The sequence below is a fragment of the Carassius carassius genome, chromosome 11, assembly GCF_963082965.1.
Source record: "Carassius carassius chromosome 11, fCarCar2.1, whole genome shotgun sequence".
In the NCBI taxonomy this organism is placed as follows: domain Eukaryota; kingdom Metazoa; phylum Chordata; class Actinopteri; order Cypriniformes; family Cyprinidae; genus Carassius; species Carassius carassius.
The window spans coordinates 7,710,538-7,736,228 of record NC_081765.1 but is presented as its reverse complement, the minus strand read 5'-3'; the positions used below and the strand labels follow the sequence as shown (position 1 = coordinate 7,736,228).

Below are 25,691 nucleotides of genomic sequence, written 5' to 3'. Positions count from 1 at the left end.
GAAAGGTGCTGCACGAGAGAGAGAGCGAGTGTGAGGAGAGGCCCTGTCTCTTCACTCAGCCCACTCACAGACTGATCTGACACATACAAGTCACACTGCAATTCTGGACCACCTATCTCTGGGCTTTAACTCTGCTCTCTCACAAACACAGAGTACCATCCGCCTCCTCTCGTCTCGGCTCTCAGGAGCGACAGAGATGCAGATAGATGTATGGAATTCATCTGTCACATTGGATGAGGAGTCAGTTGTCAGATTAGTCTGCCCCAAGCAGCCATCAGAGGTCTACCCTTGCTGTCAAAAGTTTGGAGTCACGTGACCAAATTCGTTGCTTGTGATATGCTTGCTTATAAAACTTTTTGTCTAAAGGCTGCTATGCTTGAATCTAATTTAGAAATAGTGTTCTTATGAATATCTAAACTACAATTTTTATTTGAAAACCCCAATGTCCAGAGTGAACACAGCTACAATCTAGATGAAGAAGAACCTAAAATACAATTGAGATTTAAGGTAATGGTGTGAGAGGGTGAATGTACATGAGCACCAACTGCATATCTTTCTAACAGCTAGTATGTTAGCTTTGTTATCTAGTTCTGTTTTACACAGACACCTGTGATCATTAACAGCAAATGTGGAAGGAGTCATATATATGGTAATATTGAGAACATTGCAATAATTTTAATATATTTATATATTTTTAAATGCGTCATTACGGTCTGTTTTTTCCATCCTTCTTGTCTCGTGTCTTTTGAGTATATCAGACAGTTTAGAACAGTGTTTCTCAGTCTATTTTGCTCCAAGTAGGTGTATGTGATACTATAATATTGTAGTTATTGTTTTAACTATGTGCAAATTTGCTTTTTAAACAAATTGGTTTCAACAGTGACTGACTTAATCAGCTGTTTGAATGAATAACTCTAACTCAACTCATTAAAGGGTTGGTTCACCCAAAAATAAAAATTAGCCCATAAATTATCACCCTCAAGTCATCCTAGGTGTGTATGACTTTCTTCTTTCAGTCAAATCCAGTCGGAGTTATATAAAAAATTGTCTTTGATCTTTCAAGCTGTTTCATGGCAATCTGCGGGTGTTGCATGCATCAGTCCAAATGAAGTGAAATAAAAAGCGCCCATCCATAAAAAAAACAATATGTGTCTTGCACGGCTCAAGGGGTGAATAAAGGCCTCCTTTAGCAAATCGAGGCATTTTTGTAAGAAATATATCCATATTCAAAACGTAATAATCACTTTAATATAGGCGGATATGTTTTAATAAGACAACATGTGTCTCACTTCATCAACAACAACATCATAAGAGATCATCACAGTTTGATCCAATGTATTAATTTTTGTGCATTAGAAATGAATAAACGCTGACTCTATTCAGTTGCACCTAGTAAAAATTTGCGTTTTAAATTTTTCAACTGGTGCAAATAAAAGAAAACTGAAGTGAAAGTGAACTACATTTTTTATTTCTCACATTTAATTAAATTTGCATTAATGTTGTGAATCAACTAGAGAACAGTTTTCCCCGAAAGTGATGTTTGCTGATAATATAACAGTTTCAAACCGAATCAAATGCATGAATTGATATGACTTAGGAGTTCCTCAAATGACTTAGGAGTGCCTCAAGGGTCAGTTCTAGGACCTTTATTATTTTCACTATATATAAATGATCTTCCATATTGCTGTCAGGGTGTAAATTGCCAGCTTTATGCTGATGACACAGTTATCCATGTGTCAGCAAAAACAACTGCACTGGCTGTGCAGCAGTTAACACGGGCTTTACATAACATCTCAAGATGGCTTCAGCTGTCCCATTTAACTCTAAACACACAGAAAACCTTTGTTTTTCTATCAACCAGAGGTCCCCTGACAAAATCTTTGAGGTTCATTTAGACCATGAACCCATTCATGAGACGAAATACTTGGGCATAATCTTGGATAAACACCTGAAGTTTCAAAGTCAAGTAAATCATGTTTGCAGGAAAGTCAAATCAAATCTGAACTTTTTTCGTTTTATTACAGGAGAGTTGTCACATCACGCGGCTTCATTGTTTATGCATGCAATGGTTTTTTTCACATTTGTCATACTGTATAACAGCATGGTCACAAACATCAGTGTCCACTTTGAAACCAGTTAAATTGTTAAGTTTTAAATGTTTGAACAACTGTGTGTCACCACTGTTCTCTGGCCTCATGGAGAGGCGTCAGGGCTCTTTTAGACCTTCCACCAGAGCCTCAGTTAGTGGGGATTGTGTGCTCCCGAAGTTAAGAACTTCTTTTGGACAGTCTAGCTTCTCCTTCAGAGGGGCTACACTATGGAACTCTCTCCCCACTGGATTCAAATTGCAGAACAATATTAACATCTTCACCAGAGAGCTCAAACAGTGGCTTAAATCGGTCCAAATGTGTTCCCATGTGTAAATTGTGCCGTGTTTTTTTTAACAATGTGTCGTTTCTGTTGTAAAAGCCCCTATGGACAGATGTTGAAAATTAGCACATGTGCTATAACACTTTAAACAATGCATCTGGTTTGTCCAATGTTATTGCTATGTCCATATTAAATAAATAAATATATTGAAAATCGTCAAAATGCTGAAAAATATCTAGATGTTTTAAGCTATGTCGCCCAGCTCTACTCGTGTCCTGCCATAAACATGCACAAGATGTGGAAAAGACTTCTTTATCGAGTCCAGGCTGAAAGCATTTAAATTAACACGTGTAACTACCCCTTGCTCACTGGAGATCACAGTCAATGAGCTGCAATGCACAGGTCAGCCTGGGCAAATGAAACCATATGGATTTTCTGCTCACAGGTGGTTGCACGGTCACTTTTTTTAGGTATCTGATGAATGTGATTTCGACCAATCTTTCAGGAAAGCTAGCTTGTTTTACCACCTATTAACCTTGATTTTGGCTTAATGATGAGTCTTTCTGGGAGATTTGTTTTTTTGCTAAAGCTTCTGTTTGTGGATAGCAGGTAATTTTCTGGGTCGTATATCATCTATAGTTTTGTAAGACTTAAAGAGCCAACAGAGAAGTACTGTTTACAGTGATATAATTTTGAATTTGTGTTCATTTTAAACGGAATTTCATTAAATTACTCATTCTGGTGTAACATCCTGTGTGTTGTGGCCAATTAAAAGTCTTGCATGTTTTATCTATTTCTCCTATATGATGTTTTGCTGATAGTGTTGATAAAATAAAATGAGAGTGCTCTTAAAATGCCTCATTACGACTAAACCCTTTTGTTTCATGGCTTACCTCTTTCCTTTTTTCCAGAAATTTCCAGACGAGGGCCTGGCCAACGTGATGAGGAATGTGTTTGACTTTGACTCCTATAACAAGGACATGCGTGAGGTGCTGATCGCAGCGCTGCACAAGCACGGCATTCCCATCGGAGCCAAACCGACCAGCGTGCACCTGGCCAAGGAGTAAGAGCTCAGCTCCTATTGCCCCTTTACTGTCTCCGAATGCAGCATCATGACCAAATATCAAGTTCTCTAATAAACACACTGTGCTGGACTAATGTAACTACATATAGAAGGGGATCTGCTCTGCGTGGTCCTCAAACCGTACACTTGAACAAATGTATTTGTTATAGGTGAAGTGTGCCATTTTTGCAGCAATAGTGACACTAAATCCAAAGTTCTGTCACAGAACTCTAGATTGTGCAGGCCGATTTCCCTCCCCCTTCCCCAGCTCCACCTGTATAGATCTGCTATGGGTTGTTCATGTATGCTATATATGGGGGTTATTTCATATACAGCAGCAGAATTTCTTACATGCTCACAGCAGCATGTCTGTGGATATATTGGCAGTAGCTAGTTTCGGTACTTGCTCTGCCACAGCAGCAGTGTAGCAGATGTATTCTACTTAGATTAAACACATTAACATTGCCATAAATATTACCATAACTTTCCAAAATCATGACAGAGATAGAACTGCACAATGGCAGTTTGCCCTGCCCTAAACTCACACCATTGGTTGAGCCAGTGTTATGTCTAGCCCAGTTGGATTGCTCAAATCTCTAGGATCATTAAAATTGCGAACTTCACCTTTAACAGATGCTTTGATCTCATAAGCTGCTTATTTCATTGAAGGTGCAATAGAAGAAACCCTAAACATACTTGAATTCAGACTCAGAAATAACTGAAAACGTGATTGCCAGCATCTGGTTAGTGTTTAAACCATATGAACGATTTTGGGCAAATTTCAATAGGAAGTGAGCACCACTATACCCTGTTATTTCATGAAGAGCAGAGCACTTAAAGTGAAAATTCTGGCGAGTTGTTTTTTGGTACACACTTGGCAAAGGGAGCAGTTAAAAACAACATAATTTGTCCGAGTGCCCTTTCACTGTTTGGAATTTGCACTTTATCTGATTATCAAGTTAGTCACGAGCATTATACAACAACTAATATAAGTCTCATTCAATAACGGTCATTTCATTTGCTCAGTGTTGTATATCATCCCATTCAATAAAGGAAATTATTTGTTTCTTCCGTCTCATATTTGTCTTATTTCACTTGCTTTTGAGTGTTTTGCCATCTGGTTTATACAATTTGTTATATTTTATACGAAATACTGTAAGTGAAGAAACAAATATTTCCTTTTGAATGATATAATGACCCTTTTTTAGGGGAGCATTTGAAATATTAAATGTTAATGCTTACCAAGGCTGCAATTATTTTGTAAAAAAAAACATAATATTGTGACATTTATGACACTTTAAAATAACCATTTTATATTTGAATATATTTTAAAATAGAATTTATTCCTGTGATGCAAAGCTGAATTTTCAGCATCATTGCGCCAGTCTTCAGTGTGACATGATATTTCAGAAATCATTCTAACATGCTGATTTACTGCTCAAGAAACATTTATTATCATCAATGTAGAAAACAGTTGTGTTGCTTAACATTTTTGTGGAAACCATGATACATTTTTCCTGATTCTTTGATGAACAAAACATTCAAAAGAACAGATTTTATGTGAATTGGATATATTTTGAAACATTCTAAATGTATTTACTGTCACTTTTGCTTGATTCAGTACATCCTAGTACATCCTTTTTTTAAATATAAAACATCCTGTTACTAATGGTAGTACATTGATTAATTAAATTACATTAGAAGTGCTTTAATGGTGTTTTGTATTAATATTTTAGGGGAATGATATCTCATCCCATCTGCTTGAATTGCAGAGTAGTGCTGTAATGTTTTCTCTGGGAATAGCAACAGGGCAATAACCAGATGTGTAACTACAACCTTCCTGAATTTCAATGAAATCAAACCCACCCACTACAGAGACAGCAGTGAAACAGTGGCCTCCATTTACATGCACATCATTGTCCTGCTTAGGTCCAAGTTTGATGTGCATGTAAACAGAGATTTAGAAAAATCTAGGTGTGACGGTCAACTTTTGCTTAACCCAATAAAAAGACACTGTTTAAGGTGTTTTCATGATCAATATCTTGTCATAATCAGTGCAAGATTGAAATTTCATATCTTTGGCATAAATACAATCACCAGATTCCCTTTTCCCAGGTTACCATTGCCAGATTGTAAGATGGCGGGCTACTGGACCATCAGTCAGGGTGCAAGTACACGCCGAAAGCTGCTGTGTCCGACAGAGTCTCATCAGATAGATATCAAGGTATCACGACCCTTTCTATTTCTAATATTTCAAAGCCGTTATTAGCATATCCCTAACTTGATGGCTGTGGTTCTCCTCAGGGCCCAGTGTTTCTGCGGGTTCAGAGTTATCCTTCTGAGAGGCACGAGTCCAGATCTGTCAGCTTCACTGAGGAACAGGCTCACTGGCAGATTCCCGTGAACGAGGTCAACATCGTCTGCGATGTGACCACTGCTAACGGTAGGCCATGACTAAATGCCGATGATATTGCAGTTAGTCTCTGAGATCTAATGAATCCGGAATTATTTTGAAAGTAAGTCATTGTTTTCCCTCATAGATTCCATTTATGTGGCCACATGTAACCCTGTCTCGCTGTATGCTATGAAGGAGAAAGGAGACTCCGTCCAGTGCATTGAGCTCTATGACATCTTCCCCCGGACCATCAGTGGAGTCTGGCAGCCCTTCGTCTCTGTGGCAGCACTGGGCAACCCGCTGCAGGACCAGGTGCTGCTCCATGAAGAACAGGTGTGTGTGTGTCTCTTCTACACGGACACTTCACATGAAAGCATTGCCATACTTTCTGTCATTACCGATCCATTTACACAGGTGTCATTCCTGCCCTGAGGTTCATTTGAGACATGCTGTTATTATCTGAGCATGGTAACAGAAGATTATCAATAGATGCATCATTTCCACCAAACCCGTGAGAGGGAAACAATGTCTAATAATTGCTGATGGAAAAAGTGTTAGTGTTGTGAAATAGAGATTTGAGCTAATAGATCCACCGTAGTCTACCGAGATGATGTGAATTTTGTGCAATGATACCATTTGGTGTTTTTTATTTTATTTTATTTTTTATAACATGTTATAACATCTTGAGGTACACTTAAGCCTGCAGACTATCGGCTGTACATTGCTGGATGTTGTTGTCACTGTGTTTAAAGGCTTTAATTTAAATGGCGACCTTTGTAAGATGTAAGATTTTTTGTTTATTCTTAAAATCTTAATCATGGTTTACCAAAACACACACTTAAAGGGATAGTTTTCCCAAAACTTGAATCATTCTCTCACCGTCATGTCCTTCCATAAGAATTTAATTCATCTTAGTAACACGACTGAAGATTTATTTAAGGGAATCTGAAAGATTCTGTCCCTCCTTTGAAAGTCTGCTGGGCAAAAACTTTTCAAAAAGTTCATTGTAAAAGTAATTTGCATGCATGCATAAAGCTCATCAAATATGATGAAGTTCAATGTGCTTACTTGAGGTGTGAGAACCAATGAGGTTTGTTCTTGCACGCCACGCAAGCACATTTGAGCTTCCATTCACCATATTTGATGTGTTCTATGTATGTGTTTATCAGTGTTTATGTGTAAATAAAAGCCTAAATAAAGCTATTTGTCATATGAAGCAATTGTGTCTCTTCAGAACACATGGGTTAAATCGCTAACCTCAATGTTTTGGTTGCATGGACTTTAAAAGGAGAGACTGAAATCTCTCAAGTTTCATTAAAATATCTTCATATTTATTTTGGGGGGTGCTACCCCTTTAATTTAGTTTTACACAACCATTTTTGTCTCTGAGTATCAAAATTAAATAAGCTGTTTTTGATACTGTATCTTTAAAGGGATCGTTCCCCCCAAAATGAAAATTCTGCCATCATCTAGGGGTAATTGCTCTTCCGGTGGTGAAAATAAAATAAACGCTATCTGGAACAGTGTGGCCTCTGACCAAAACGTCCCATCTCAGCCCAACCCACCATCTGTCCAGAAGAGATGCAAGGCTTCTATTAATAACACAGACAATATGCGGTGTGCACAAGCCAGGTCATGATAAAGACATTATACTGAAGATTTAAAGTATTCATATCATATGTGAAAAGGACTTTTACATGTCTTAGTTGTAAAAAGGCCAGGGTCAGATAGAGGCTGGAAAATGGTTGTGTAAAACTAAATTATGACTGTTCCTGGTGGATAAAACCTAGACATGAACCTAACATTCTAAGTGTACCTTAGGGAATTAAATGAACTGATTTGACCTTTATCAGAACCGAACAGCATGAACACCTCTGTCTCGCTTTTGTAGGGCAACACAGTACTGCATCTGGACCTGGTGACCGGTGCTGTGAGGAGACTGGTCCTGTCTCAAGACAAACAGGAGGAACCACCACGCAAGAGCTCAAACTGGTGGAGCAACAAAGAGAGTCAGGTGGAAACCTTTGTTCTTAACCAGGGGGCTTCAGCAAACCAAAAGTACTTTAATTCACACTTTTATCAAAGAGAGACAAAATGAATGAGAACCTCTGCTCTAGAAAAACACGTTAAATGTATGATTTCGACAGTGTTCTCCCTATAACCAGTTAGTTTCAGGATCTGAGATTTTTATCTATTGTCACTTTCAATATGGTCGTTTTCTTTTGATGCTTAAAGAAAATAGGTAAACAAAGTTGATCTTTTTGAGTAAGGATTTATTTTGATTTATTTCAAAGTTATTTTTCATCACCTGCTTTAAATTGGAGCGGCGTTTAATAGACAGAGCCGTAGATCACTGACAAGTTACGCAATATCGTGTTCATTATCAAAGGCGATTCATCTGGGATAATGAACGCGATATTGCGTAACTTGTCAGTGATCTACGGCTCTGTCTATTAAACGCCGCTCCATTTGAAAGCAGGTGATGGAGATTTAGCGGTAATCACGGAACCAGATTTACTGACTAGATGCGCATGATCATATCGTTAGATATATCCAGCCCTAATTTATTTTGTATTATTATAATTTAATTAATTATTATATTTATCAACTCACTCATGTACTTTTGAGCCCTAGTTTGGGAAACCCTGCATTATGGGTTACTATTGAAATCAAACAGAATGATACACTTTTAAGATTATGCAAAGCATATAATCAGTACGTGCGGTTATTATTGTCGCCGAACACACACAGTTTATACGTTTTTGTTCCCAGCTGCGATGTTGCTGAAATAGAAACCATTCTAAAACTAGAATCTCTGTAGTTCGTCATGTATCACCATTGAGGCTGGTTAGGACGAAAACTGTCAACTAACATGGAAATTATAGCATTTGTTGTGTCATCACATCTGGCACAGTGTAAAATCAAACAATCACATCTAATAATTGAACTTAATATTTTTTGTCGTCATTAGCCAGCATACAAAATGTGCAAGGAGTTTGCCCACAAGAACTGGTTCCTCTTCTACAAAGAAAATGGGTAGGTTACTGTCCCGTGATCATATGTGTACATGCAACTCTTACACTCTGTTCTGAAACCTAGTGAGCTGCCTACATTGCTAGCATTTTTACATTTTCAAAGCAAAGCATCTTGTTTCCAAATTGTAAGACAACATGCATAAAAACGCAATTTTGTATGCTATGAATGTTGAGGCTTAGAAACATGCTGAAAAAGTCCACCATAAGTCCTCCATCTTTTGATAAGAGTCAATGGCACACTGTACAAATTCCAGAGCAAACTGCCTTCTAGAAATCTCATCATGTCCGAATGTGAAAGTCTGTGACTTCACTATTCTCACAGTCGAGACATTCCTGTTTAGTTAGGATGCTGTCTTAGAAAGCAGCTGTCTGTGTAGGCTGTAGACTGCTAGCAGCTCATCAGGTTTCGGATCGAGCTCTGCTGTCCTGTTCAGGCATGGCCTACTGATTTGCACTCTGCTCTCGTTGGACAGGAGTCAGCTGGATGTTGTTGATGTGCTAGAAGGTCAGGTCCACACCATCTCCCTCCCCATCAATCTCAAAGCTGTGTTCCTGGTGGCTGAAGACCGCTGGCTGCTTGTTGAAAGCAAGACTGAAAGGTGCCGATGAAATTCAATCTGTGCTGCACTGAAATTCAATTCCTTCATATTTAGTTGTTTGCACACATTGCTCAGACTTGGAAAAGGGTGTTTTCCTTTTAGAGGTTATATAAGAGTATTTTCTTTAACTGATACGCTGGTACGTCTTTAACTAAATGTTCTACCATTATGTGCAGGAAGTTCCTGTTGACAAAGCCCATGCACATGGGCGCAGAGGACACGGGAGTGTGCCAGCTGCACGCCATCAGTGAAGACGCGGTTAACACTGGCTTTGGCACCAGCTCAGGTGAACTACTCTTATCACTTATTGGCCAGAACGGCCATTCAGAAGTGACTCTGTGTTGTTGCCGTCCAATCAGGGCCAGAGAGAGCTCTTCACACTTGTCAGTCACCACCTGTCATGCTTTGGCTAATGTGTCTATTTCACATCTGCTTTGACTGACACGGAGTCCGGGGGATTTTTAAAGTCTGATTCAGGACTTTTGCATGTGAATAAACTTTGGCATCATCTTTGATGGCTTGCCTGATAAATATGGTCTAAGACGCCGCCTGGTGTACAAAAATGTGCTTGCAAAACGAATCTGTTTACTCTTATTTATGCTTATTGCACTCTTCATTCTCAGCCTTTCCCTTTTTATTTTTTAGTCAAATCAAGTCACATTTATTTATATATCACTTTATATAATAGAGATCGTTTCAAAGCAACTACACAGTAATAAACATTTAAATAACTTCAAATATGAGACAAATTCAAATTCTGCTGTAAAGCAGGCTCTATAAGACAAAAGTAGTATTATTTATCTCAAGTGAGTTTAATGTTGATTCAGTTTACTTCAGTTCATTATGAAACTTTAGGGGCCATTCACAAAACCATTTTTTGATTTGCAGTGGAATGGAAAAAAACTACTAATTTATTTTTAACTTTCCATTTAACAAAGAATCCTGAAAAGAAATGCGTAATGCTTTCCACAAAACATGGGTGGTGGGTGGTGTTGGCTCAGTGGATAAGACACACGTCTTTGGTGTGAGAGACCTGGGTTCGAATCCACTGTGAGACACCAATGTGTCCCTGAGCAAGACACTTAACCCCTAGTTGCTCCAGAGGCGTGTGACCTCTGACATATATAGCAATTGTAAGTCGCTTTGGATAAAAGCGTTAGCTAAATGGATAAATGTAAAATGTAAATGTAAAATGTAAAAACATTAAGCAGCACAGCTGTTTTCAACATTGATAATAGTAGGAAATGTTTCCTGAGCAGCAAATCAGCATATTATAATAATTTCTGAAGGATCATGTGACACTGAAGACTGGAGTAATGATGCTGAAAATTCAGCATTGCCACAAAAAAACAAAAAAAAAATGTAAGAATCTAGTTACTCATTATAAGTGTTTCGTAGCTAATATGAAAGCAGAGTTAATGCATTCAAAGGAGAGCTGAAGCTCGCAGGGCCTGATGGATGAAGCTAGTGAGTCCTGCACCCCTCATTTGTTAAAAGGTAAATGCTTGTTTGTTTTAAAAAGGCCTGAAATAGCAGGTGAAATTAATTGCTGTTTTTTTCTTTATAAAGCCCATGAAATGCTGTTTATGGAAGACAAATGTCTTCTGATGAAGTACCCCTTGTTATTTCTCCTTCAGCACTTGTTCCTTGAGCATTAAGAACAGAAAGTCACTTAATAACTCACAGTATCACTTATTGAGATGAATGTTGCTGTCATAAAGATAGACTATTAACTGTACTTAGTGGGCATCGTACATCTAAAGTGTCAGACACACTTCAGCGTTTACTAAGAAAAATGAGCATGTTTTTGATGACATCAAAAGTACCCTTCAGCAGGATTGGGGTCTTTATCAAATCAAGTGTGACAGAATGTCACCAGAAGGTCTGGATAATGACCAATTAAACTAGCGAATAAAGACGTCACAAATGCAGAGTCATGGTAGAAACACTCTGAACCTTTTATGGGTTTAGTAGTGAGGGACACATTATCATCTGAGTGATGGTCTGACTGTCGTTGTGCTTCAGGGATGGAAGCCGCAGCTCCTCAGGAGGTATCAAACGAGCAGCTGCCCAATGAGAACCTCAGCACTGTCCTGGGACAGAAGATCGTCTCTCCCAACCGCATCCTCTGTGACACGAACACCTATGCTAATGTTATCTTGGGCTTCCCAGACCTCATGGTGGGTATGACATACGCCGTGGTAAAATACAGTTTAATTCTATACATCAGTGATATGATGCATTTTGTGTCCAAATCTATTTATTTTTGAAGTGCACAGTTACTTTGAAATTTAAATGTTTGAATTTCTAATTTAGAATGTTTGAAGTGCACATTTATTTTGAAACATTCATTTAGATTTTCTTAAAAACAAGGCCTTAAAATGTCTCGAATGTTTTAAATGTCAGTTTAAATGATTTAATGGTTTTAACATAATTTACATTATTATGATGTTGTAAGTAGCCTAATGTGATGAATATTTTTGGACTAAATAATTTCATAGAATATTAGTAAGTCTCATAATTATTGAATACACATACACACAAAACTTCAAGGTGTAAGATTTTTGTTATTTATTATTATGTATTATTAACTGACATTTTTGGAGTTATAATAAAATGTTTTGTTATTTGTATACTGTAAATAATTTTAAAACCATAAGAATCCAACACAAAGAGTAAATTTTTCTGCACATGTGTTTTAAACTGCATTTTTGTATTATTATTATTGTCATGTATACTCTTGTATGGCATTGACCCCATAAAATGTTTTGTATTGTATTTGTACAGTCTCCAAATGAAGTGTACAGCTTTAAGAGGTCTTCGCCCATAACAGAGGGTCGGGGACCTGATATGTTTTTCGGGACAAGTAAGCGAACCGGGCCAGCAAAGAGGGTCAACTGTGTCTGTCTGTTAGGGGCCAATCAAGTGGTCCGAGCACTGCCCCCTACACAAGTCCCATTGACTGAGATCTACCCAAAAGGTAAAGCTCTGACATGTACACATCATATACAAATATACTGCTGCGTTTCTTATGATAATGATGGTTTTGATTGCCCAGCAGATGTCACACCACCCATGACTGCTGCTTACCTGGAAGTGACTGACCTGAACTCTAAGAAGCTCAAATACATCCCAGTCCCGAGGTACAGAGTCAGACTCTTTCATTAAACTCATTATCAATTATATTGTGACAGTGATGTTCATAAAATATTCAGAAATATCTCTTTTAATATAATAGAATGTTTTTTTAACAGTAAATAAACAAAAATGAGCCAGAACAGGTTTGCAAGATGGGGAATTGTGTAATGCAAATTGCATTGTGATTAAAGGAATAGTTCACCCGAAAATAAACATTCGCTGAAATTTACTCGCCTTGAGTCCATACTGGAAGTAGATGTGTTTGTTTGTTCATCAGAACAGATTTGGAGTAATGTAGCGTTACATCACTTGCTCACCAGTGGATGATCTGCAGTGAATGGGTGCAGTCAGAATGAGAGTCCAAACAGCTGATAAAAACATCACAATAATCCACACCACTCCAGTCCATCAGTTAATGGTTAAAATAGTCCTTTAACCACAATATTGTTTTCTCCAGTGAAAAAGAAATAGAAATATGCCGAGATCGAGAACTGTTTACAAGGAAAAACAGTTTTAAACCAATATATCGGTGGATTTTGATGTGAGAGGACAACAGGAGATATGGAGGAAGCATTTTTATGGATTCATATTTTGGTCAAAAGCAACTGTTTAAATTTAAATCTAATAGTGATGTGTTTGTTTATTACAAACGTGTGGATTCGTTGTGGATTATTGTGATGTTTTTATCAGCTGTTTGGACTCTCAGTCTGACGGCACCCATTCACTGCAGATCATCCACTGGTGAGCAAGTTACGTAATGCTACATTTCTCCAAATCTGTTTTGATGAACAAACAAACTCATCTACATCTTGGATAAATTTACATTTTTGAACAAACTATTCCTTTAAATGTTTACCTGACTGCCTTATTTTGTACTCTGGCTTCTGACACTTTAACACCTTCTAGATCTAATATGTTCATTTGACTCTCATTTTTTTGCTGATTTAAAAATCTATTATTACAGGCCTTATGTTTAGGTTGATGTAACTCTGTGTAAGGCAGCTGAGTGTCTTCCAGTGGTTCTGCTCATTGTCTGTCATGCTGATGTGTTCAGGAGCAGCTCCGTGTCTCCCTACACTGTGTGGATCTCAAAGGTCTCGGACACAGATGTAGTGATGGCTCCTCTGGGCTCTGGTGGAGTGGTGACTGTGGACATGGGAGGCTACGTCAGGCTCTGGGAAACAGGTCTTGACAACCTGCAGCGCTCTCTGCTGGAGTGGAGGAACATGATCGGATCAGAAGATGGCAGGCCAATCCAGGTAGGACTTTGAGGGTGAATTTCACGAAACATATTAAGAGCATGTCTGAGACATAAAAGTAAGTGTTTTTTTAAAGGAGCCTAAAGACCTTTGTTGTATTGTGACTTTATTTTTATTACAAATATGTCATTTCAGCCTGTTTTTATGTTTGGTTTTCACCAAATGATGGTTCCTTTTAGTGCCTTCTTTACTGCAGGAATAGCACACTATGATTTTTGTCCTAAAACAGAATAGTCTCAAACACTTGGGCTGTTCAAAATGTGCAGTTGCATTTCTTACCACATGGTGGCAGACTCATATAAGAAATGTTTTATTACTTTATTCATTTATTTATTTTGGTAAGGTTGTAAAATTGTAAAATTTTATGTCTGCAGTCGCTAGTGTTTCTTCCATCAAAAATAGCACCAAACAGGTTAATCTGTTGGCGTCCATACTTGTTGTTATCATGAGATGCTTCAAAAGTGTCTCCTGTATTGCATATTCAAAGAAAAGCTATTAAGCGATACACTCCAGCATTTAAATGCAGTCGTGTCACACTCAATATCATATGTGGCCTAAATATCTAAATCATAAAACTGACTGTGACTGTGTTTGTCTAAGAGGTCACACACTTCCTGTTCTTTCATACAGGTGCACAAAGAGCCTGCTAACCGTCAGGTCATTCTGCACCTCACTGGCTCTCTTACACCAGCCTCTTTAGTTTCCCATCAAATATTTGCCCAAATGGTGGCGTTCTTGACCTCTCAGTGCAGCTCTGTGCACAGCATGTGTGAGTTAGTTCAGTTCAGAATCGCTCATGCGAGAGTGTTCACTGTAATTACTAATATTATAAGATAAAGGTTTATCATGACACTCAAGATTGTGTTATCATGCTGCTGGTCTGGGGTTTTCTTTAACGGTCACAGTGTCTTGGATCCGCCCTCCACCCCTCCCCAGTCTCCACATCACACACAAACAAACACATTTTCTCCATCTGCGCAGATACAGGAGGTCCGACACGCTTATAGGGAAAAACTAAATCTGGTTTCCATAGTTTACCATTCATTTCTGTGGAGAAATTGAAATATAAGTGTTCCTGTAGCTCAATTGGTAGAGCATTGCACTATCAAGCGCAATGTTGGGAGTTTGATCCCTGGGAACACATGATAGGTAAAAATTTATAGCCTAAGTCGCTTTGGATAAAAGTGTCTGCTAAATGCATACATTTAATTTAATTTCATTTTTAATATCATTTTTTAATTTCATTTAATAAGTGGAATTTCTGATAAATTCAACCACTTTAATAATGAAAAAGCAAATACCAATTTAATTTAAATAAAATAAAAAAGTGGTTTATCTCTCTGACCATTTCAAGCTTTTCCTGGAAATGTTCTCTAGTGTTATTCTTTTAACATAAATTGTTAATTTTAATGAGCTGGAACAGTTTATTGATAATTGTAAAATATATCATGATAAAGCTATCAAATTCCATTTAATACATACGCTCAGCAATACATAATCTTTTGTGGTTTAGTAAACTGACAAAAAAAGCTATCTATAAGATGAATAATAAAAGAAAAAAAATAATAATTGTACCTGAAATAAAGTTTGATAAATAAAATCTAACACATTAAAAAGTAGATATATTTTAAACAATATTTAACATAATTTATTGCAAATATTTTAAACCGTATATATCAATAGCTACAATATTTATATATTATTGGTATTATGTTTAATGGCATGTGGCTTTCATTTCTAATTCATGTTCTTATTTTACAAATCTTTTTTTTTCATTAATTAAATTGACTGTGAAAAAATTATTACAGTATTATTAATTAAATTGACTGTAAAAAACATGAAAGATCTCTCTTCATTTCAGTCAGTGGTGGTCAGTAACAGAGTAGCTGTACTTCGTTACTGTACTTAAGTACATTTTTTAAGTGTCTTTGATTTACTGGAGTAGTTTTATTTTGAGTAACTTTTACTTCACTACATTCCAAAGCATAAGATCGCACTTTTTAATTCACTACATTTCATAAAACATATTGTAACTCCTTATATCACATGCTCCGACATGCAGAAGTGGTTTCTGATTCATGGACGTAGTGAGTATTTTCAATTAACCTTTTAAATCGGTTCGCAAATCACACCAAACGATTTCTTTATGAATTAGAAAGATCCGTTTGCAGCTGTTCTTGAGTTGACAGCTCGCTGATTCAAATTAAACGTTTAGTGCGAGTCTCCAGTGAACTGAATTCACAAGTAAGAACCGGGAGATCTTGAGTGTGCGCACACGTCTGCTGCTGTTAATAGTAGTGATTGGCCGATAAATCACCAAAGCCGATATATCGGCCGATATTTGGCATTTTTCAAAAATGCCGAAAAGTTTTCTGCTTGGACAATGTGTTAAAGGTGGGATTTTTATTTTGACGGCACTGAGAGTGGCAGCACAGAGTGCACACAGTGCTCACACTCTCTCTCATGTTTGTCGTCGGTGTTAACAGTTCTGTCAAATACATAATATTATTTTATCCATTGTCAAATGATTTCATATTTCTTAAATATTAATAATAATAATAATAAAAAAAAACATATCGGATTTATATCGGCTATCGTATCGTCTGTTTTTATATTATCAACTGTATACATTTTTATATTTTTTGGATTAACTAGCCAAGTAAGTTAGACAGATATGAATTGTATTAATAACCATACTTGAAATAAGTAAATATTAAGTAAACAAGCTTGCTGGTGCTAAGTTGAGGTAAAAAAAATAAAAAAATATATATTTTTATTCAACGACCTATATAGATTTCATCTGGGGGGAAAAGAAAGGATGTGATGTTCAGAACATGGTAACTACAGTAATTATCAAAGTGGGAGGTGATGCCCTCTGGGGGCATTTGGCCACACACAAGGTTTGAGAAGAAAACAAATCATTTTGAAAATAATATTATATTTTCCTAAAAAAAAAAAAAAAAAACGTATACCTTATAATATATAACTGTGATGTTCTGCAAAACAACTAACTTTTTTTCTTACTGGTGAAGATCAGATGGTCAACTCTGTTTTTTCTCTCAGGTGCATCACAGTGTAAGCTTCACAGTGAACATTACTCTCGTCAACGTACAGTAGTCAATAACATCAACAAAAATATATCTTGACTCTATATAGTGGTTATTTTGAGAAAATCCAAGGTATTTTGAGCAGTAGGATTCTAATATAAAATTAAATTAAGTAGCCTATATACAATTGCTAAATCTATCTTTTGGTACATTTTTACTTAAGTACATAAAAAAATCTAGTACTTTTGTAATGTCACTTGAGTAAAATTGAAAAAGGAGTACTTTTACTGGAGTAATATTTTATTATACGTATCTGTACTTTTACTCAAGTACATGATTTGTGTACTTCGTCCAGCACTGATTTTAGGATTTGCTTCCCCTTCACACTAATTCATGATCCCAGTAAAGCACTGTTGCTGACGTTATCTGTTCCACAGAAATGTATGATGTATGATGTAGCAGCTGGGATTTAGGCGAGCAGGACATCCTGGATTAGATTATCCGCAGTGACATCTACAGACTGAGCTGGTGCTGTCTTCCTGCTGGTCAGTGTGTCTGAACTGATGCTGTATAGCAAATGTTGATCAAACCTCCAAACAAGACACCAAAACACAGAGCTGTGGTTCAGGGGTTAGATGGCTCTGGTTCGAATCTGGCATGCAACTTTCTTAATAATCATAATGGTGATGTTCGTTTAAGATCTTCATTTAATCAGTGTTATATGATGTTCTGCATGAGTTAACGGTGAGCATTCACCCCACACTCTTAAAAAAAAGTTGTTTGTGGCAATGATGGCTCCGTGGAAACACCTTTAACATCCAGAGAAACTTTCCATTGCACTAAAAAAAACCTTCTTTATAGTGGAAAAGAGTTCTTAAGGTTATTAAAATGTTCTTCATATATCACTAAATAAAAAGGGTACTTTTTTACTGAAAGTGACTGAAATCCCAAATGGTTCTTCTATGGAAATGTTGTGAAACCCCCTTTTTGGAAGCTGTATTTGGAAGATTGCGGTGACTTCAGGGTTTTTATTTCGGTTCAGGTTTGGCCGATTCTAAGTGCTAAAGATGTTCTTTCATGTATTTGGCCTGGTCTTCAAATGTGAGAGTTTCTCTGTTGAAACTGTTACTGTAGAGAGTGATGGAAACATTCCTGTCCCAGACTCCTCCTCCAGGATCTGTGCCATCTCCTCATTCTCTCAGTCTCTGGAGCGTCTCGTTCCTCTGCTCCCCCTTTGGTCCTTTATCTCTCTCTCCATCATATTCTCAGCTCTCTCACACTTTCAGTCTATTGTGCAGCATTCTTGCTCCCAGAGGAGATGACTCTGTGAGTTAGCTAGTGTTGTCTTCCCCCCTGCCTCTGTGTATTAATCAGCTCATGCATTACCCACAATCCCCCAATTCTCTTTACATGAGTTATGAGAAGCCCTTTGACCGTGAATCAGTTTCTCCTGCTGATGTGGCTGCCATCACGTCCAAACATAATCAAAGAGCTGAAGCTGGCAACTGCATGGCTTTCAGTTACATCACATTACTGCATCCTGTGAAACATCACATTCCTCTCAGCTCATTAACTGAAAGCACATTGTAAACATCAGACAGGATACGCTCATTACATGACTCTGACCTCATCCGAACACATTGTCTATTGATAAATGCAGTGAACACCCACTTTTTCAGCAACCTATTACAAAAGAATCTGTCCCATTATTTTCTTCAAAGGCCTCTTTAGTAAAGATTCTGAGAAATAAATCAAAGCAAACACCGATTTGGAGCAAAAGCTATTTAAAATTCAGAACATAAAAGTACAAGACTCTTTTTTTTCTTTTTCTTTTTTAAAGAACTAGACATTCCATAAGAGAGCCACTTATTCCATGAATGATGTAATCGAATCATAAGCAACAATGAAATATAAAAATATTTCATGTAAGTCATTGATTATGTGTAAAATACAAATTAAGTTTATTGTAAAATATTCAAAGTATATTAAATTTAAATATATATTTTGACTTTTTTTTTAACAGATATGTACAGAAACATCTGGGCTCAGGTTACATCTGTTTTAAAGGTTTTACATGTTATCATTAAAAATCAATTTCTCTATGGAGAAAATGAATGGGATTTTTACTGTATTTTTGCATTAGATATTTTGGTAACACTTTAGTATAGGGACCAACTCTCATCATTAACTAGTTGTTTATTAGCACACCTATTATTAACACATTGTCTGTTTATTAGTACTTATAAAGCATATGTTCTGCATGACCATATTCTACATCCCTAATCCTACCCCATACCTAAACTTAACAACTACCTTACTAACTATTAATAAGCAGCAAATTAGGAGTTTATTGAGGCAAAAGTCATAGTTAATGGTTTGTTAATAGCAAGAATTGGACCTTCAAATAACATGAGACCGATATTTCTTTTAAAAACATTACAAAAATCTCACTAACCCCAAACTTCTGAAGGGTGATGTAACTCTGCTCCACAGTAAGACTTTTTGACAGATGTTAGTTTGCTGTGACTGTTAGAAGGTGGCCTTCTGTTCACACCTGGTCTACAAAATCATGTCGCTACAAATAAACTGATCCTCAGACAATCAGTGTAGACAGACAGCGTATGGGAAAACATCTTCTAAACTTCTATTATGACTTCATGCAGAGTTGTCAATCATCTTGCCCCGATATCTGAGAACAGCACATCGCAACTTTCCATAATTAAACAGCCTGGATTAGAGCGGACGTCTGTTTTTTTCCCCCAATCTTATGTCAGAGGTTTGGAATTTTGTTATTGCCAGAATTGTGAGAAAACAAAAAAACAAGCTTCCATACAATACCTAGGAAATGACAGTGAATAAAAATTCTGTCTGTATACATTATGTGATTAAGGCTTAATTGAATGCAAAAGATTAATACTAGTCTAGGAAAGAAAAAAGAAAAACACTTGACCAGAATGTTTGAAAAATATCAATACAGTGCTGAAAATACAGTAATTAGCAAAGAAGTCTTAAAGGGATAGTTCACCCAAAAATCAAAATGATGTCATTAATAACTCCCCCTCATGTCGTTCCAAACCCGTAAGACCTCCGTTCATCTTTGGAACACAGTTTAAGATATTTTAGATTTAGTCCGAGAGCTCTCAGTCCCTCCATTGAGGCTGTGTGTACGGTCTACTGTCCATGTCCAGAAAGGTAAGAAAAACATCATCAAAGTAGTCCATGTGACATCAGAGGGTCAGTTAGAATTTTTTGAAGCATCGAAAATACATTTTGGTCCAAAAATAGCAAAAACTACGACTTTATTCATCATGTTCTTCTCTTCTGTGTCTGTTGTGAGAGAGTTCAAAACAAAGCAGTTTTGTGATATCAGGTTCGTGAAGGAATCATTCGATGTAACCGGATCTTTTTGAAACAGTTCACCAAATCAAACTGAATCGTTTTAAACGGTTCGCATCTCTAATAAGCATTAATCCACAAATGACTTAAGCTGTTAACTTTTTTAATGTGGCTGACACTCCCTCTGAGTTAAAACAAACCAATATCCCGGAGTTATTCATTTACTCAAACAGTACACTTACTGAACTGCTGTGAAGAGAGAACTGAAGATGAACACTGTCATCTTGTCAGAGGGTTTGTTTTGCAAAATATGAAGTTTAGTGGTTTATGATTGCAGAGCAATGTCGCAACTTTAATTAACTGAACTGAAGTGTGTTCACAGGTGTGTGTATGTGTTGACTATATTAAAGCCGATTTCAGTTTAATTATAAAAGAAAAACATAAATAAAACAGCATTAGCAAAAACAGAATATTAAAAGTGAAAACTTTCTGATGAATAAAAGCTAAATAGATATTTGTAAAACAAAATCTATAAATGCATACATAGACATTAGCAAATGGTCACTTAATATACAGCCTAAATCATCCCACTGGGAATTTATGGGATTTTTAATTATTTATTTATTTTGCAGCCTAAAATGACTGAATGTACAAGTGTTAGTGACGGAAAGTAGTAGTAGTAACAATTTTGTGCAATGATACTGATTATATCCAATGCATTTTAAATGTTATAAAATATTTCATGTTTTTCCAATGCAGCAATTATTTCATTGTCTGTTGTTTTGATATTTGCTTTTTTATTTTAAGATGGTGTTTTAAGGGATTGCATTCACTATTTTTGTGAAAAAATTCTGGTAATAAGACTAAACTCTTCTTTAAATAATGCATTACATGCATGCAAATGACTGAATTTTAAGACGTCTAATCTAGTGTTTAACTGTTTGCCCCCTAAACAGTTGCATCATATTCTTGATTTACTGTACAACAGTTCTCCTGATATCTTGCTGTTGTCATATAACTGCAGTGTGTAAAGCAGGGTTGTGAAACCCGTGAGTACAAGTGAAAACTTGGCGCTGATGTAATGAAGGGGATTGTGGGCTTGCTGGGCCTCCTGTGGTCAGCAGCTATACAGCGTGTCTGACTGCATTGTCCTGCCTCTGTGTGGGTCTGCTGGTGAACACAGTTGCCTCTCAGCAGCCAGGCCGGGACATTTCATTACAGAAACAACCTCAAAACACAGGTATTCTTCACATTCCAGCCTGGGCTCCTGCTCTGCCCACCGGGCCACTAGAAAGGGCACCGGGCCCTGCTCCAAGACATGGACCAGTACATCTGTCTGGATGAAATACACCAGCACATTATCTTTCTGATCTCTCACTGGACAGTATTGGATGTGTTCAAAGCTAAAGGCAGCTGCCTTACTTCCTCACTGCACAGACTGTCAATGACTAGCCAGCGTTTGCCTTAATAATCACTTTAGCTGGAAGCCGTGATTGTTCTGCATTAAGTGAAATTGGGTAAAAAGCGTAAATTAGAGACTTGCCCCACTTTTACCTTGCCCTATTTATCAATGATGACCCATTTGCTTTCATGTGATGTGCGTCATTATTGTTTCAGAATTTAATGCTTGTGTAGATACAATGATACCAAAAAGCACAAAAGATGAAAATGCCACTTGGTTTGGTATGATAGTCATGTATATTTTTGGCCTCTTTACACTTGTCACTTCATGCATTTTCTCAGATCAGATAACTATCAGATTTTAAAACCGCTCCATTTACACTTGGCCACACAAGTGCATCTTAGCAGAACAAATCGAACTCTGATCTTCAGTTCTGGTGCTTTAAGCAAATTCAGTGGAGCTGATTAATCGTCAGCACATTTATTTATCATCATCTGGTTTCAAGATCAAAGTCCACAACAGTTGAAAAAGCATCATCAGCACTGGGGAAAGAATTTAGTGTTCATCACTTGACAAGATGAGTGTGTGTTGAACATGCAAAGATGCCTGCAGATGGATGATGTGATGCTGAACAGCGAATTTCATTTGCATCAGTTTGCAAATGCTGAAAACAGATGCTCATCTCCAGCTGGCTGTACAGTCATGGCCAAAAGTTTTGAGAATTACCTAAATATTGGAAATTGGAAAAGTTGCTGCTTAAGTTTTTATAATAGCAATTTGCATATACTCCAGAATGTTATGAAGAGTGATCAGATGAATTGCATAGTCCTTCTTTGCCATGAAAATTAACTTAATCCCAAAAAAACTTTTCCACTGCATTTCATTGCTGTCATTAAAGGACCTGCTGAGATCATTTCAGTAATCGTCTTGTTAACTCAGGTGAGAATGTTGACGAGCACAAGGCTGGAGATCATTATGTCAGTGTGTCAGTGTCTCTCTCCATTCTTTTCTCTTTCTCTCTTGACCTCTGTGAGAAACACAAACAGATTTTGTCCTCTCGTTCTAGTTCAGACATAAACATTACATTATATTTTCTAGTTAATGATTTATCAGATTACACAGCAATGGCATCCATCCGTCTGTCTGTCTGTCTGTGTGTCTGTAATGTCAATAGTGATTTGTGATAGTGTGCGTGTGTTTCATCTTTGTTCTGTTAAATCCTGGCTAATCTGATGCCACATTGCACACACACGCATCTCCTTATCTTAAACAGAACTGTCACTGATCTTCCCTAGAGATGGGAAGTGACATTTTTTCCCACCACTGTCCCAGTGCTTCCCTCTCCTTCAGACTAAACACAGGAAAACATCAAATCTCAGAATGCAACGGTTGGGCAGTGTATACAGAGCACAAGTCTTGTACAGACATCTAAAATGATTTATCAATCATCAATTTTCTCTAGTTCAATTCAATTCCAGTTTATTTGTATAGCGTTTTTTACGATACAAATCATTGCAAAGCAGCTTTACAGAAAATTGAGTTTCTTCGATATTTAGTAGTAGCTTATATGTGTGTCAGTTTTTTACGTTTTTAAGTTCTAGTCTTAAAATGCATCTGGCATCTTCCTGGTGCGGTGTTTCTGAACATGTTATTGCCAAACGTAGTTAAATCTCTACAAGCCATCTATAAGGCATCTGTCTCCCTAATACACACACACACATTTAAAATAATGAAAATGCATGACCTTATATCATATTGAGGCATATGTGTGTGTGCTTTGAGTATAATCTTACACTCACAGAAAAGTTCTAGTTTCTTAACATCCTGCATTAAAAGAGCAGTCACGCACACACAAACACTGACTCAGACATACAGTAGCACGGCCACCAGATCTGTTTGAAATGATGTTATGTCTTTGAATATTTAGACTGGAGGAATTTATGTCTTTGTTATGTTGGAACAAATACAGACTTGAAATGAAGATGCTGACTCTCGTGATCTTTATCATTGGGTTCTTGTAATCTCTCTGATCTATTTAAAAGGGAAAGCTGACAGACATTATAAGTTTTAAAGAGTGGTGGATTTACAACAATAGTTTGTTCAACAGTAAATTGGTTTTCTTTCTTCAGCGGAACACAAAAGGGGATATTTTGACCACAGCCTGATTTGCCTTAGAAATTGCATAGAAAGGTCAAATTATCTGATATTTTAAGAGATTTCACAAAGTCATGAGGGTCTGCAGAGTTTGCGCTCTATGATATAAGTTCCTGTTTTTATCTCAATTTTTCTGCATGTTTCTGCAATTAGTTAAAAATAATAATAATATCAGTCATACAGTTTTGAAATGTCATTAGGGTGACTGATTAAAGTTTAAAACATTTCAAGTTTAATTCATGCAGCATGATCATTTTTCGCACTGCAGGACTGATTTCACACAGGGCAGAACTTTCCTCTTGCTTGTTCCAAATGCTCTGTTTATTTTAACTGTTCCTTTCAGTATGACTTGGCAAAAAAAATTCTACCCATCCCCTACAAGTGTACTTCCTTTCAGTGTGCAGTTTAAAACAGGAAGTGTCATAAAAAGCTAAGTGACTACACGTTCGTTGACCTGACATGACCTTGCCTGGTCAAAGCATGCATGATCATTGCATAATGAGAAATGGCCTTTATATTAGTAGGAGGCAAAGGAACATTCTGGTACCCTACGTCTCTGTTTTCTCACAGTCCATCATTAAAAGAGTCCAGCTGTGTTGCTATCTCTCCTAAAGACACAGTCACACTTCAAAGTGCTACTTTCACAGCAACTACGAAGCGTTCAAATGGACATTCTAGGAGTTATGTCCAGACTGTATTTGCACACAGCAGGGGGCTGTAAAGGAGTGTGTGGGGGTCATGAGAAAGCCAAAACCCCACCGGATGGGTGCATGGGTATTAAAGACAGGCCCAGTGCTTTATGATATGAATGGACTGTGTTAAGGAAGATCAGATAAGGGAGAGCATGCCACTAAATAGACGAAGAGACCTGCTTCAGAGAGCTTCAAGTCCACATGAGGAGACACGCACATCTACATACAGATCAGACTTTAAAATCGGTTCAGATCCAGTGATATCTGTGAGGCTCCCCCTTGACCATAAGATGGGGTCCTGCTAACAAGCAGTGATGTCTCATGTGATAGCTATCTATGATTTAGCATTTTTGTGCTCCACTTAGATGTTTTCCTTCCATCTTTCTGGAGTTCTATCACTTAAAATGTTAAGGGAAACAAACTTTGGTATTGTTAGTCAGTTTGCGACATGTTTCCTGCCAGCTTTGCATGAGAATCAACATTCAGTTTTCAGTCATGGTCCATTGTTTCCTGTGATTGTGATTCCAGAATAAATACATTTTTGACTTATTAAAAAGTCAGTGGAAGCACACCTTTTCCTTGGAAATGGGGCACTTCCTTTGTAGATGACCCTAGATAGGTAAATCTATCCTGAATTTGGTATATAACCATTTGACTTGTTGTGTGTCTCATATGCCAGTTTTTCCACTTGGCAATAAGATGAAGAAAAAAAAAATATATAATATTTCAACAAATATCTGGTTTTGAAAGCATCTTTTTATTGCAGATCACCATTCAGAGAGACAGTGGCCTAGATGTCAGTTCCCCCAAACACGGCAAGATTGACCCCAAAAATGCCCCTCATGTAGGGGGGAACCAGTGGGCTGGAGGCACAGGTACAGTAAATCACATCCCATTGCACTGTGAATTAAAAGGTCAATCCCAAAACTTCATTTTTCCACATTGAATTGCAAATTACAGTTCATCATAATAATGAGATCTAATGAGAATCACCATTCATTAAATAGCAAATGGTCCATGATAACTGTTCTGCTTAAAGGAATAGTTCACCATTAAATGAAAATGTGCTCACCCTCAGGTCATCCGAGATGTAGATGTAGATGTTTCTTCATCTGAACAGATTTGGTGAAATGTAGCATTACATTACGTGCTCACCAATGGATCCTCTGCAATGAATGGGTGCCGTCAGATTGAGAGTGCA

The 25,691-nt window shown here is 37.2% G+C and overlaps 1 protein-coding gene across 3 annotated transcripts in view; it reads left to right on the top strand.

The window, feature by feature from the left end:
- LOC132152707 (von Willebrand factor A domain-containing protein 8) overlaps positions 1-25,691 on the top strand; it is an 80,714-nt gene that overhangs the window by 36,008 nt on the left and 19,015 nt on the right. For 2 of the 3 annotated variants that reach the window (XM_059561531.1, XM_059561529.1), the window contains 13 exons: positions 3,282-3,433; positions 5,549-5,657; positions 5,738-5,876; positions 5,974-6,161; positions 7,720-7,842; positions 8,800-8,864; positions 9,337-9,462; positions 9,639-9,748; positions 11,488-11,642; positions 12,250-12,442; positions 12,521-12,605; positions 13,655-13,859; positions 25,257-25,365. In XM_059561531.1, coding sequence (XP_059417514.1) covers positions 3,282-3,433; positions 5,549-5,657; positions 5,738-5,876; positions 5,974-6,161; positions 7,720-7,842; positions 8,800-8,864; positions 9,337-9,462; positions 9,639-9,748; positions 11,488-11,642; positions 12,250-12,442; positions 12,521-12,605; positions 13,655-13,859; positions 25,257-25,365 — 1,759 coding nt within the window. The remainder of the gene's footprint in view (positions 1-3,281; positions 3,434-5,548; positions 5,658-5,737; positions 5,877-5,973; positions 6,162-7,719; positions 7,843-8,799; positions 8,865-9,336; positions 9,463-9,638; positions 9,749-11,487; positions 11,643-12,249; positions 12,443-12,520; positions 12,606-13,654; positions 13,860-25,256; positions 25,366-25,691) is intronic. The other variant, XM_059561530.1, reaches the window with a different exon arrangement.